Source organism: Xenopus tropicalis, chromosome 1 (genome assembly GCF_000004195.4).
Source record: "Xenopus tropicalis strain Nigerian chromosome 1, UCB_Xtro_10.0, whole genome shotgun sequence".
In the NCBI taxonomy this organism is placed as follows: Eukaryota; Metazoa; Chordata; class Amphibia; order Anura; family Pipidae; genus Xenopus; species Xenopus tropicalis.
In genome coordinates, this window is record NC_030677.2 from 15,701,568 (window position 1) to 15,717,458 (window position 15,891).

The window sequence follows — 15,891 nt, forward strand, 5'->3', positions numbered from 1 at the left end:
TAGAACCATCCAAAAGCAAATCAGACTCTAAAAAAAGCACTTGCCTGTGATTAATGGCGGCAAATTCTCTAGTCTCTTGGGTTCTGTTTGGAACCAGCAAATTATTTCTCCCTGCTTGCAGTGTCCTCGTTCTCCTAAAATCTCGGGGACAAAAGCTTGCCCGAGTGCGCACACCCTATAATAACCTCTGTAACGGTTAGTAAAGGGAAACGTAACATCCTTCTGCCCTCTTTGTGGGCACCATATTGGATTTCATTCAACAAAGATGGAAAATCTCTTGATACAAACGGAAATCCCAGAGTTTCATTTCTTTTCCTGCCGAACTTTCTGCAAGTGATTTAAATGGAGACTGTATCTTCCCCCGAGTTAATCAAGGCTCTTCAGCAAGTCTTCCTTTGTGCTCGTTAACGAACTGCGTTTGATGAACAGATGTTAATGGGACTCGTTCGCGTGAACGTAGATGCCGTTCCGCTACTTGGAGACCTGACAATTTCATTTTCTGTCTTCGTGAAAGGAACAAACAAAAAAAAAAAGTGTGAAATCAGCAGGAAACTGAAAGTCTGCTCGGGGACGGGGGGGAAGCTGTAACTGCAATGCGTGGGTTTGGCGTCATTGGGACAGATTTGGATTGTGTGATAATTGTCCTACATGTATGGGCACGGTTCCCAGCCTCCTCTGAGCAAAGGTGGAGCCCATAAAGGTGGCACTGGATGGGTGCCGTTTGGCCATTCATGCATATTGGACAATTCTGTTACATCAGTGGCTCTAGACCAATAGCCTAGTGCCATTTTCTTCTGCAGATTCGTGTAACAATCTGTAAATATGGGCAGTTTGGTAAATGCAACTTCATTTTGCCTTAGCTTGGGTTTGACAGCTCCGCCTAAAATGCAGGGCCCTACTGGGGAAAAACATGGCAGCTTTATTGGGAAGACTTTAAAGAAAATCACCCTGCACAACAGGTCATGGTACAAGCAGGATTAACCTTGCGTGTTTATTCCAAACATGACTTTTTGGTGACATGCCCCTTCATCATACAGGTACACTTAATGATGACATAGCAATATTTGCTTAATTAGAAGGCACAATCAGAACGACAAATTATCCATAAGTCCTATTCCGTAAGTAGAGAAATGTGATTCCATTTTAGTTCTCTTAAAATAAGTCCAATTAACAAAGTGTCAAAAACACAGAGAAAGCTCTCTTACCCTATCTTAAGAAAACAGCTTCTCACCCTGTTCTTTTTTTCATCGAAACATTTCCCCCCCCGCCCCACACGCCAGTTATTTGCAGCGTCGGTAGTAATTTTCTTTACTCTGCAACAGAAAACACCTACACATGAATAATATGTCAGCCAGAAGTGGTTTTGCTTTAGTTTAATGGCCCGTTGTGCATGGAGCCAGGAGCTGAGGGACGTGGGAGGGAAACGCAGTAGGAGCCCCCGATGCACAGATAACATAGAGCACAGGTACCCCCCTGTGGTAACATAGTGAGTAGGGCCCCCGTATACTCTGCTAACTGCCCTCCATGATATTCGAGTGAGGGAAATGCCATCTGGCCCCTCTATACCTTATATAGACAGTGGTTACTCCGGCACTCCTCTACAGGACCTAGTTTTCTGACTGCCCAGTGACTCTGCTTTAAAACATGGCCGACTGAGTGGCTCCAGCGTGGGCAGCACTTGGTACATGCCAACAGGATGATGGCCAGGGATCCTTGAACCCGAGGACTGAGATTAATCATGATATTCTATGATAAGCAGTTCCAGTGCCTTTTGGTATCCCATCTAGGGATATTTGGAGGAGGTAAAACCATAGGCCCTGGGGCCAATAAGTGGAGCTTAATGCAGACCCGTAGGGAGAGGGCTCCATTAATGGACCAATGTAGTCCTTACTCTATTATGGAAGTTTCTAATCTGCCTAATGGATATGTGGCTGCCCATCTCTGTATATAACTGAAGGGGCAATGTAGGAACCAGTAGTAGATGGTTTTGGGGCAGACGTTCGGGCACGCAGTACAGCTAGCCTTTCCAGCTTCTCTTCCTACATTTCCCCATTTAGTTCTATGACGGCGGCCATGCCCTGATTCTTGTGTTACTCACGGGACTGACTGACTCCCAGGCCAGAAGGCCAAGTCTAATTTGCTCATCCACTTGAATGGCCAAGTAGCAGCGCCTCGCTAATCTGCTGTGTGACCCAAACAAGCCGATCTGACCAGAAACCTGTAATGAGACTTTGGTTCGTGTCCCCTGTTTGTGCTGGGATTAGATCAGCCGGACCGGCCAGCGAGGGGGGGGAGACCTTGGAGAGGGTCTATTTGCCCCCTGGGGTACCTCAGAAAGCCCAGTTTAGAGGTCAGTTAGGGTTGGGGGGGCCTGGCCAAAGGTTGGACCTATACAGTGGAACTGCTCTAACATCCCCTTGTTTTGGACCCTCCTTACCTGTAATGTGTTTGCCTTATTGCCCCATTAGCCTCCATCTTCCAACCCCATATTCACTGCAGTGGTTACACGCAAGAGCAGTAAATCTGTTACAGCTCAGTGCAATTTATTCCCCTGATCATGTAGCCTTTAATTTAGCTTATAATGTGGCATGAAAAGGCAGTTACCGACCCACTCGGCCCCGTGGAAATGACAAAGCAGTAGATCCTGGCTCTGTTTGTACAGCAGCGGCTCTCGGCATTTAGTTCCAGGCACTTCAGCAAAGGGGATCATTGTTTGTGCTTTAGCCAAGCCTCGTATAAATGTCAGCTTATAGGGCAAGGCCATTTATATCTGCCCAGAGCTGAGGGCTAATGGATTAGCTGAGTTACCGGCCTCTCTGCCTTATCAGTGATCAGTTACGCACTCACAGCGGCTCTGACGTTCAGATTTTCCACCCCAGTTTGTACTAAATGAGCTGTAGGTAAATGGTTTCATTGCTGAAGAGATATTATATAGTAATTACCCTTTGTATTTCACAATGACAATGCTGGCTTTACAGATGTTAGCCACAACCTCACCCCCCCATGCCACTTTCTTGCATCGAGAGCGGCCATATTGCCCACGCTTGCCTATGGCCAGCCTTGGGGAATGGACAAACCAACTATGTGCTGTTCCTGGGGGACATTGGCCAGATCTATTTGCTCATATATGGGGGGTGGGTGCCTTTACGTCCATTGTTCTCTAATGGAATTTGGGGGGGGGTTGACATTAAATTCTAAATAGTCTAATGCCGTCAAATTGCCATTGACGTGGTTCCGATTAGCACTCAGGGGCATGTACTTAGGCTTTAATTTAAGGCACTGTGTGACCCCCGGGGGTTTCCCATTCAAATAAATGGAAAGTGGGGATGGGGGGGATAGCGGTGACCATAAGCTGCAGCCCATAATATGCGTGAGAAATTGTTGGTGCATACACTGTATGGGAGCGGAGCATAACAAGGCCGTCTCCGCAAAAATAATAGCTGGAAGGACTTGTCTCTAATGATGGTAATTAATCACCTGATCTGAAACACTTAAAATGAATTAACGAACAGAAAGATCTATTCATTACGCACAACAAAGCCATTAGTCACCAGCTCCCAGTGCGAGCAATTAGCGCCAGCCTTCAGGATAATTCTCTGAATAATTCCGAAATCGGCTTTTTGCTCCAAATAACGATTGTTTTTTTTTTTTGTATTTTTTTTAAATTAAGAAATCAGTCATGTTGTACTAATAAAACAACATACAGCCTGTCAGTTTGGGCCTTTAATTGTATCTCTGTACAGGCTATGGGCAAACTTAGGGGGCTGTTCCTGCTGAATTGTGCTTAGTACAGGGGAATCCCTATGTGCCATAGTTTTATGGTATCTCTCTGTACAGGCTATGAGCAAACTTAGGGGGCTGTTCCTGCTGAATTGTGCTTAGTACAGGGGAATCCCTATGTGCCATAGTTTTATGGTATCTCTCTGTACAGGCTATGAGCAAACTTAGGGGGCTGTTCCTGCTGAATTGTGCTTAGTACAGGGGCATGGGAGCTTGGATGTTTGGTGCTGCCATACATGTGACTGTGCTGCCCTTTCTCCCCAGGACACAGCATTAAGTGTGAGTACACGGCGCATAAAGAGGGCGTGCTGAAGGAAGAAATGATACTTGCAAGCGAAACCAACGACAAAGCCTTTGTCAAGGTGGTGGTTCAAGCAAGAGTTCTGGGTAAGTGCTGTTTGGGCAGGGCTTTTGATTAATACTTGAGTTATAACCTAAAGATTTGCTCCGAATACCACTCTGATCCATTTTGCAATTTCAATTTTTTTTCCCTGTTTTCCTGATATTAGCAGTTTAATACTGCATTTGCCTTGCTCCCGCCGAGCTCTGAGCCGGCTGCCAGTGGGTTAAACGACTGACGCTGTAGGCAGGAATCTTCTTTATTCATGACCTAAACAATAATGTGTTTAAAATGAATGAGAACCAGATCCCTCCAAGCCGCCCTCAAAGATTCATGGTAAAAATAGCCGCCGTTGGTCTCCCTTTCCCAGGCCGTAATAGCGTTACGCTGATAGGGGGCCGGTAATGTGACCGTACATTGTAGCTGCAACAATAAATTGGTTTAAGATTTCCAGCCGTCTTAATCTAATACTCTAGGAGCTAACCAAGCCCCGCCCCAATAGGGGGATTTAACCATTTTTTTTAGTTAACCAGTTAATTATGCCGGGGCACTGCCATTTATTCATCCTGTTCTGGGGCAGGGGATGTACAGTTTTTAAAACTATTGTGGGGTTTTAATACTCAAAATGCAACTCTTGGGGACCATTGTGGGCCCCTACATGTCGTCTTTGGAGGGCCTGGTGCTTGAATATTGCACTTGGTGTATTCCCAGAGTGTATTAAAGGGGAGGTTAACTTTTTAAGTATGTTAGGGAATGTACTATTCCTCGCAACCTTGCAATTGGTCTTTATTGTTATAGGTTCTTAATTATTTGCCGCCTTCCTCTATATCTCTTCAGCTTTCCCACCGGGGTGGGGGTGGGAACTGACTCCGGCAGCCAAAAAAAGGCTACATTTTTAAACTTTATCTTTTTATTTAGTCCCTCTTCTATTCATATACCGGTACCACTGCCTGGTTGATAAGGTAAACACACCCTAGCAACCAGTTAGCAGCTGAAATTCCAAACTGGAGAGCTGCTAAACTAAAAGCTAAATAACTAAAAATGAAAACTGATTGCAAATTGTCTCAGAGTAGCAATGTGTACATTATAGATTTATGGAGGCACGGAGGGGCGTGGCTTGGTTACAGAGCCTTGGGGGGGGTGTATGTAGCGCAGTTAGATGTGCACCTGGAGGCGGATTGGGATGTTTATGATTGTAATAAGCGTCCGAGCCACAGAATATTTCCATGGAGAAGCCGCTTGTGTTTTAGCCGGAGCTTCTCAGTTTAATTAGGATTTTCCCCCAGGAATGTGCCTTAATGAAAAGGAGATTAAAATGCATCTATAATATCCAATATTGCAGCGTTACCGGCTGCTCCTGTAGCAAGTACAGATACACATGTTCCCTTCCCACACAGTGGCGTCACCGTGTCCTCAACAGCACCCCCAGCCCAGTCCTTCATTGGTTCCCCCACAGAGATGTAAAGAGAACCTAAAATCTCCGGAATGAAAGCCAGGGGTGCAGGGTGCTCATATCCTGCTGCACCCAGGTACTGCCAGTTTCCCTGTCCCAGCATGTTCTGCCACCCCTCCCTTCTCATTAGGCTTAATTACATTTGTGAGCAAAGGCCTAACAATTGGATCAGCACCAAATGACCTTCCAGCAGGGGGAATCGGATCTCTAACTTTCGTTCTTAGCTTTCATACGGCCATACCTGAAATGTGACTTTTCCAGCGCTTTTCTAGGTATAAATATTAATGGCCGTAGCCCTTAAACAGAACGAGATGTTCCGAGTGCCGCCACCTGTTATTTCTAATGTCAGTCTTTGTGTTCAGCTCTCCCAGGCTCGGCTCATTAATGTCTATAATCAGCTCCGACGGTCTCCTCCAGGCTTTTAGTGGCCGCGGTAATCCGATCTAATGTTCTGCTCTTAGTGAGCGCTCTCCTTACTCACAGGTAACTGTTCTGCCTCTGGGAATCTTGGGGTTCCTTTCAGTCCAAGCAAATAACTGCCTCCCATCACTAACCCCCACTAAATGTCAGCTACTAATGCGGGTAGTGCTAAAGCCACCATCTTTGTATTCAGCCACAAACGAATAGACTCTTAATAATACTGACCCAAATCACATCCTCAACTTTAAAGTTGGGAAAAAATATACTTTCAACTGAATTCTTCAGGCTGGGCCCCCTTAGCCCATAACAAGGTTACAGATATATAGAAACATTGGGGTAACAGTCACCCTGCTATAGTTCCAGGGGTACCCAGGGCACAAATAAGCACTCACCCCAAATCCCCCCCAAACTGGCCTTCAGGCTGGGCCCCCTTAGCCCATAACAAGGTTACAGATATATAGAAACATTGGGGTAACAGTCACCCTGCTATAGTTCCAGGGGTACCCAGGGCACAAATAGGCACTCACCCCAAATCATCCCCTAACTGGCCTTCAGGCTGGGCCCCCTTAGCCCATAACAAGGTTACAGATATATAGAAACATTGGGGTAACAGTCACCCCGCTATAGTTCCAGGGGTACCCAGGGCACAAATAAGCACTCACCCCAAATCCCCCCCTAACTGGCCTTCAGGCTGGGCCCCCTTAGCCCATAACCAGGTTACAGATATATAGAAACATTGGGGTAACAGTCACCCTGCTATAGTTCCAGGGGTACCAGGACATGTATAACAGGGTACTCTCAGCAGGTAAAAGTGTTCGAGTGGATTCACAAGGCTGCGGAAGACCCATTTTATCCTACAGATGTTATTTAAGTGGATGGTCTGTATTCGGAGGGATAAAAGAGATCTTTCTCGCCTGATGGATGGCATTTAAGGGGAAGCAGAAGATACAGACCTTGTCAGAGAATTGTTTTGCTGCAAATGCCGATCAGACAGGGGCCGGGGCTGAGGATACCGGCATCTGGCTCTGGGGGGAGTTTGTAACTGATCCAATGGAATTGCTGTTCCAGTATAAAGCAGCCCGTCTTGGCATGAAATCTAGGCCTATTGTATCCTAATATATAAGTAACCCCCCCCCCCCCCCCCCCCATTGCTTCCCCAGGTACGGGTCTCTGGAAGCAAAACACTGGCACAGAACCTCTCCCCACAAAGCCACAGAGAATTAGAGTGCTGGTGTGTTGGAAACAGTACAAGGGACATGGGATAGTTAAAGAGTAAGGCCAAGAATGCCCCTAGCAGTAAGTTGACCCCAGAAAACCATATATTTGTGGAAAGTTACACGTTATGATCTAAAACCAACAATGGTTTTTCTACTCCAAACCAAAGTCCTGCGCAGAACCAGTTTAGTGAAATCTGCCCCTGGGGCTGCGACCCGGACCAGCAACTTGCATTTTAACCCGCTTGGGCCCCTCGACCTGACCTGCAACTGCATTATCCGCTGACCACCATTAAACAGGAAATGCTGTTGCTACAAAAGTGGGCGGGGCAGAAAAAAAAGTGTACATTTTTAAAAAAAAAAAATATATAGACAATATAGTATAAGGTAAGAAATACCTGCAACCCACAGGGTTACGCTCTATTTTTTGCTGATAGTGGTCTTTAAAATCCCAGTTCTGCGATTTTGTGCATTGTATATAGTATGTGTAAAAACAAGCAATCGGCAGGGTTGGGCTGCAAATGTTAAAAATGCAATAATCTCACCAAAATAACTAATGCTAGAGGGTCCCTGGATTTGATGGAGAACTGCCACGTGGCCAGTGTTAAAAGAGAACTAAACCCTAAAAATGAATATGGCTAAAAATGCCATAGTCTATATACTGAATTTATTGCACCGGCCTAACGTTTAAGCATCTTAATAGCAGCAAAGATCCAGAACCATCTTGGAAAGTGTCAGTGACACTACACATGCTCAGTGGGCTCTGGGCAGCTGTTGAGAAGCTGAGCTTTAGGGGTCGTGGCAAATTATCAAGCAGAAAACGAGGTTGGTCAGTCATTAAAGCTGATGCTACAGAGCTGATTATTGCATTCCGATGCTAATTGCACTGGTCTCTGAGCTGCCATGTAGTAATTATCTGTAATAATTACTTAGCCTTATTTGGGTTTGGCCAGAGACACGGCTTTGTCTGAATATGAATCCTGCTGCAAAAGGCAGAATCTTGGACAAATGCTGGATAGGGTGCATCCCTACTTGTTTGTACCAATTCTCCCTGTAGCCCTGGCAGTAGCGGCACCGCCACTCTCTGTATAGGAACTCGCACACAGCATATAGAGAAGGCCAAGGTTAAACCTCTAGGACTATTGACTCTGCACCCTAGCAGCACCCGTGCCTTATGGCTATAAATAACCCGGGCAGATTAGGGTGGCTATGGGTTTAGCTATAGGGAACTGCATGGAAATGAGACTCCGCAGTCGTTTCCTCCACTGCTATTTACGTCAATGTTTAACAGGGAAAAGATCATTGGGAGTGATTTCTGCCTCCCTTCCCCCCGATCCAGCGGCCATATCTGTTATTATTATCAGATTGAAACTCCATTCACCAACACCCAGTAATGCTGTGCCCTCCGGTAGTCTCATTATTACACATATTTGTCTGTGGCTCTAGTGTAATTACTATCATTCCTAGTTCTACAGTGTCATGGGGGGGGGTATTTTATACGAGGCAAGTTCCTGCTACCCCACTGCAGACAAGCCATGATATCGATTGGGAGGTCCTGTCAGAGGGCCCCATATATGGTCAGTTAAGGGCCCAAATTGGCATCTTAAATCTGCCCGTGTATGGCTGTCCAATGGGCAGGTTTGATTTTCCTACTGGATTGAGGACCATATCCGCTCATTGGTACAGTCCATACTCCGACAGCTCCTAATTCCGTTGTTTGGCCCTAGAGCCAATCAATCAGATTAGGCCAGTATTGGCCACCTTAGGTGGGCTTATTGTGGTAAAGATCAGCTTGTTTGGGGAGGTTACCAAACGAGCTGATCTTATGGTGTATGGCCTTAGGGTGAAGACACACAGGCGACTAATTGCAGCTATTAAGTTGTCGCGACTAATCACCCCTTGTGTCCTCATCCTAAGCCTATGAGTGAGAAGCCGCATAGATATGAGGCTTCCAGTCACTTTCCACCATAATGTCCTTCTGATATTGTTTCCACCTACGGGTGGGCGATATCGGGAGAATCCAGGATAATTCGATCGTTTGGCCCTGGGGCCAATTATAATGATAGGCATAGCAAAAGTCGGTCCAGGGACTGCATCAACGAGCCGATGCGGTCCCCGATCCGACTAGATTTTCTAACCTGCCCGACCGAGATCTGGCCTATTTCAGGCCAGATATTGGTCAGGCAGGCCCGTCGGTAGTGCCCAAACACGGGCCGATTAGCTGCCGAATCGGTCTAAGGGACCGATATCGCCAGCTAGAATCGGCCCATGTATGGGGAGCTTTAGCCTATGAGAGAAGCCACATAGATATGAGGCTTCCAGTCACTTTCCACCAAGATGTCCTTCTGATGTTGGTTCTATGAGGAAAGACTGAAGGTGTAGGTCTCGCAGGGAGAGAGGTACTTATGTCACAGGGAGGCAAAGCTTATCGGCGAGAAATCCAAGGTAAGTGGCGTTGTTATGGCACCCAAAGGCGATCCAACTTGGGCCCCCGGAACGATAATCAAATCATAATGGGGGGCATTGGGAGAGAATTGCATCAATGTGCCAATGTGACCCTCATCCAATGGGATTTGCAAACACTTGAGGCTCTTAGTAACCCATTATTGGCACTGCTTGCTCTTGCAGATCGACACCACGGGACCCCGATGCTGCTGGAAGGTGTCCGATGTACCGGAACCGAGCTGGAGTACGACTCTGAGCAGAGCGACTGGCATGGATTCGACTAGAGGCGCCAAGCTAGCGAACAGGCCGAAGGTTTCCCATGCAACTCTGCGTCCAACAAGAAAAGCCTGACAGCCATAAAACAGGATGGGAATCTCTGACGTTGATTAGCGGGTCATTGTCCCGCCCCCTTCGGAGAAATGTAGGGGCCCTACAATGGGGCACCACGATTGGTGGCTGATGGAGACGAGGGGGATCAGTACCGTTTGTGCTGGACTTGGGCCTACTCATTGTCAGCTTGCACTAATGTAACTAATGTCCCGTGTTCCTGTCTGTTTCGTTATTATAGATCCGGCGGCGGCCATTGGTTCCGCTCTCTCTGCGTGTAACTTGCTTGTGTGCTGCAATGTGTGTAGGACTGGCTGCGCCTATCGCTGCTGAGTATCTATTTACCCCTATGCTTTATTACTCTGTATGGTACAATGGACAGTGGTACAATGGACTACCTGAAGAATGGCGGGAATAGAGGGGCGGGGCTTGTTTTAGGTACCTGTAATACAGATGGTTCAGAAGTGGGTTTACGTTCTCTCTTTTCTTCCATAGCGTCTACTTCTAACACTCGGCTGCAGTTTCAGCCTTGCTAAAGCTGCCGTTGTCTGAACCCTTCCAAAAGAATCTCGTACATGTTAAAGGGGAACTCCACCCAAATACGACTTTAGCTTTTTAAACAGTAAACCTAATTCCAAGCAACTTTGCGGTATCCATCAGTTAAAAAATATGCAGCCTTTTCATGATTTTAATGTAATAATCTGGTTTGGAACGGTTCCCTAACCCCCGCCCCCTGTTCCCCTGCTGATCTGGCTGACTACTTTGTGACTCGAATAAAATGTAACAGTAGTCACCTGTCCCCAGCCTGCCTTCAGCCTGCATCCTCCCAATCCCACAATTCCCTGCTCACGTGATGTCAATAAGGAAAGAAACATCCCAGTGCAATGCATTGTGGGTTATGTAGTTCCTGCATGCTGCCTGTAAGCTGTGGGGAAGTTGTTACAATTTCTAACGTCAATGCTTTAGTCCCTCCTCCCCTGCCAGGTTTTGAAATGATGCAGAAAGGGAAGAACTGTTTTGCAGCTGGATTTCAGCATATGAAATGGTATTTATCCCTACTGTATGAAGGAACAGATTACAGACATGGGGATATTAGGGGTTTCTGGGTTGTGTGGGGCTCTTTAACAAATGTTTCTTTGGAAGCCAGAGTTCCCAGTTAAAGACCCACAGTTATTGGCAGATGCTTCCAGCCAATAGGGTTCCAGACCAGGCCTATGGCACACACCAGTGGAAAAACTCCGACTACCTCTCCATGCTGCTCTTGCCTTCCTTCTATGAGGTTGCTAAACTATAACTCTCACCGTCACTCCCTTTGTTTTTTTTAAGGGTCTCAGTCCGTAATTTATGTAAAACACTGTACTCAATTGGGCGACTAAATATGCTCGTGTTCCTGCAGTGACTTATGGGGATATAAATATATATACCCCATTTATCCTCTGCAGTGTGTGTGTGGCACTAACTATGTGGTTATTTCCCCTTCCCCCTCTGTACTGTATCATTCCATCGCCGGCCATTGGACAATTTGCAATTGATCTTGATTTTTATTTGTAGTTTTTTTTAGTTATTTCAGTTTTTGTCCGGTAGTTTTCCAGCCTGGAGTTTCAGCAGCTATTTACTTGCTAGGATCCAAATTACCTTAGCAACCAGGGAGTGGTTCGAATGAGAGACTGATATATGAATAGGAGAGAGCTTGAATAGAAACGTAAGTAATATAAAGTAACAGTTGAATTGTAGCCTCACAGAGCAATAGTTTTTTTGGCTCAGGGGTCAGTGATCCCCATTTGAAAGCTGCAAAGAATTAGAAGAAGGCAAATAGTTAAAAAAAACAATGAAAAACAAATAATGAAGACTAATTGACAAGTTGCTTAGAATTGGCTTTTCTGTAACATACTAAAAGAGTCTTTTGTCACAGGAGTCGGAACGTAGTGCTGTAAGGGACAGACAGTCAATGCTTTCATTAGGGATTCCATTTATAAATAACATGGGACATGTGTAATGGATCATATTATGTGTATTGCGTGGATACTGGAGAAATGCTTAGAGTGACATCTTCATTATTTGTGCAAAGCATTGTGTTTGGGTGGAGTTTCCCTTCTCCACTGTCTCAGCATGGCAAGTATGGCTTCCCCGGGGCCTTACCTGGCAGGAGAAACAATGCCCAGAGTCTGGTCAGTTATAATAGGGGCGCGGGGAGTTGCAGGATGAGCTCACTGGGCAGATATTTCCCACTCTGTCTGTTTCTCTGGAAAACACTTTGTCTTTAGCATTTGCTCTGTTCCCCCAGTAGGAAAGCCAGAGTGGGGGCCAACCAGTGGCCTCTTGTTCTTACAGGGGATGGTTATAGATCCATGCCAGGAAATGGAAGCCTAGTGCTTATAATGTGACTGTGTCCAGTATGTAGAACCTTTCGTCCTTGCTGAATAGTTACAGCAGGGATGGTGGAACTACAATTCCCATCAAGCTCTGCCAGACTTGCCCAAAGGAAAGAACACGGATATCACCATGGCTGATGGTGTACACACCGCCTGATAGGCTTGCAGGGCTGCGGGGAATGTGTGGCTGCCATATCTTGTGTGGCACTTGGGATTCTATAGGTTCTATTGGTTCAAAGGTTCTATAGCTGTAGTGTTGGTTCCCTACTAGGGCTTAGAGTAGTAGGCAAAGGGAACTCTAGAGAGGCAGATATTGGGGAGGGGGGGGGGGGGGATAGTTCCTAATCCCCATTGGTTGTGCTACAATCAGAACTGGGGCTGGAAGGGCCCATATGGCATAAATGAGTTAACTCTTGTTGGTTCATGTGAACAGAAGAGGAGGGTCCAGCAGTCACAGCCGTCCCATGGGAAAGAGAGCAGCCAACTCTGCACTTGGGTGAGTACATCTGAGAAATGGACCCAGATGTTTACCCTTTAACATGAAATCTATTCTAGTGTACAGGCCCGGGCCTCACAGATGTCTCAGCCATTGCACGTGGGCACAGCACCGACGCTGAGAGCCCTAATTGGATTAACGGTGGTAAAAAAAAAAAAATGGAAAATCCTTTTTTCTTTTAAATGATTGAGTGATAAATCTGCCGTTGGTCCCTTTTCCGTTTGTCAGTGGAGATTTGAGTGCTGCTGCTTTGTTCTGTGGAAGAAAAGAGCAATCAGTCTGAGCTGAAGCCGCTGTCACGGGCGCAATAAGTCAGAGCTGGACGGGTCCTCGCCCCCGGCACCCGGGGACACCTGATCTCATTTCAGCTCATGTCTTACAGGCAAAAAAGCTTGTGTTTTCCAGATAACGATGGGGTGCGGTGGGAGGGCAGGCTGGGGGGGGGGGGGGGTGCAACTCAGAGAAATAATACCAATAATAAGTGTTAGCCAGCAGGGCAGATCCAAAGGGAGATATTGGGCACATAAGCTTGCTCTCTGTTGACAGTAATTATGTGCAGAATCACAAACACATTCTCAGCTTGTCTTTGTATTGGTGCCGCTCACTGGCAAGTATTACATATAGACAGCCTTAGCACTAATGGGCCTAAAACATTAGCCCCCTAGTGGCAAAAAGAATATCACCTCCCAACCAGGCAATGAATGACTCCAACCAGAAGGATTCCGGTTTCTTCTCCCATTTTAATTCAGGTATGGGATCTGTTATCCAGAAAGTTTCAAATTACAGGAAGGCCATCTCCCATAGACTTCATTATAAGCAAATGATTCTAATGTTTAAAAATGATTTCCATTTTCTCTGTAATAATAAAACAGTACCTGTACTTGATCCCAACTAAGATATAATTACCCCTTATTGGGGGCAGAACAGCCCTATTGGGTTTATTTAATGGTTAAATGATTCCCTTTTCTCTGTAATAATAAAACAGTACCTGTACTTGATCCCAACTAAGATATAATTACCCCTTATTGGGGCAGAACAGCCTATTGGGTTTATTTAATGGTTAAATGATTCCCTTTTCTCTGTAATAATAAAACAGTACCTGTACTTGATCCCAACTAAGATATAATTACCCCTTATTGGGGGCAGAACAGCCCTATTGGGTTTATTTAATGGTTAAATGATTCCCTTTTCTCTGTAATAATAAAACAGTACCTGTACTTGATCCCAACTAAGATATAATTACCCCTTATTGGGGCAGAACAGTCCTATTGGGTTTATTTAATGGTTAAATGATTCCCTTTTCTCTGTAATAATAAAACAGTACCTGTACTTGATCCCAACTAAGATATAATTACCCCTTATTGGGGGCAGAACAGTCCTATTGGGTTTATTTAATGGTTAAATGATTCCCTTTTCTCTGTAATAATAAAACAGTACCTGCACTTGATCCCAACTAAGATATAATTACCCCTTATTGGGGGCAGAACAGCCCTATTGGGTTTATTTAATGGTTAAATGATTCCCTTTTCTCTGTAATAATAAAACAGTACCTGTACTTGATCCCAACTAAGATATAATTACCCCTTATTGGGGGCAGAACCCCCAATAAGGATATAATAGTAATATATAATATTTTAATGAACCAGTTTTCCAACAACTCACATGGCCTCCATATTTCTATCCCCGTGTCTTGTGTCGCCGGTACAGACTGCAGCTCATGATAATAAGTTTATTATACTTAGTCATACACTGTGCATAGAGACATTATCCGTACAAATATAACCGTGATTAGAAATACAAAAATAAAATTTGAGTACATTTCTTTTATAAAATATTCTTAGTAACAAAAAAGAGTGTGAAAAAAATGACCGGCTTTGTGAGACTTCGGAAATTCAATTAACTGCCGAACTTCCAAAAAATGTATAAATGTTACAGTTCCTTGTACAAGTAGAAATGGCAGGTTCCAGTTGAGAAATCCATGGGGTAAAATATGGGAAATTCCAGTTTTATTGGGCTGGTGATATTTCTTAGATTTCAGTAGTTCAGTTGGTGGCAATAATCTCATTTGATAAAATAGGAATTTTTAGGTAAATGTCTTTTTTAGTAAAACAAACTCATTCACTCTGCTGTAGGTCTGGGGTTATCCAAGGAAATGTATATGGTTGGGCTCTCCTAGAACATAACAAGGTTACAGATATATAGAAACATTGGGGTAACAGTCACCCTGCTATAGTTCCAGGGGTACCCAGGGCACAAATAAGCACTCACCCCAAATCCCCCCCTAACTGGCCTTCGGCTGGGCCCCCTTAGCCCATAACAAGGTTACAGATATATAGAAACATTGGGTAACAGTCACCCTGCTATAGTTCCAGGGGTACCCAGGGCACAAATAAGCACTCACGCCAAATCCCCCCTAACTGGCCTTTCAGGCTGGGCCCCCTTAGCCCATAACAAGGTTACAGATATATAGAAACATTGGGGGGTAACAGTTCCAGGGGTACCCAGGCACAAATAAGCGCTCACCCCAATCTCCCCCTAACTGGCTTCAGGCTGGGCCCCCTTAGCCCATAACAAGTTACAGATATATAGAAACATTGGAAGGTAACAGTCACCCTGTTATAGTTCCAGGGGTACCAGCGCACAATAAGCACTCACCCCAAATCTCCCCCTAACTGGCCTTCAGGCTGGGCCCCCTTAGCCCATAACAAGGTTACAGATATATAGAAACATTGGGGTAACAGTTCCAGGGGTACCCAGGGCACAAATAAGCACTCACCCCAAATCCCCCCCTAACTGGCCTTCAGGCTGGGCCCCCTTAGCCCATAACAAGGTTACAGATATATAGAAACATTGGGGTAACAGTCACCCCGCTATAGTTCCAGGGGTACCCAGGGCACAAATAAGCACTCACCCCAAATCCCCCCCTAACTGGCCTTCAGGCTGGGCCCCCTTAGCCCATAACAAGGTTACAGATATATAGAAACATTGGGGTAACAGTCACCCTGCTATAGTTCCAGGGGTACCCAGGGCACAAATAAGCACTA

General features: G+C 45.5%; 1 protein-coding gene across 2 annotated transcripts in view; it reads left to right on the forward strand.

The window, feature by feature from the left end:
• c20orf27 (chromosome 20 open reading frame 27) overlaps positions 1–10,770 on the forward strand; it is a 32,523-nt gene extending 21,753 nt beyond the window's left edge. Inside the window, exons 5-6 of one of the 2 annotated variants that reach the window (XM_031898356.1) lie at positions 4,045–4,167; positions 7,154–7,664. In XM_031898356.1, the coding sequence (XP_031754216.1) occupies positions 4,045–4,167; positions 7,154–7,269 (239 nt within the window). In that variant the 3' untranslated portion in view covers positions 7,270–7,664. 2 annotated transcript variants of the gene reach the window in all.
• Positions 10,771–15,891: the final 5,121 nt, after the last annotated feature.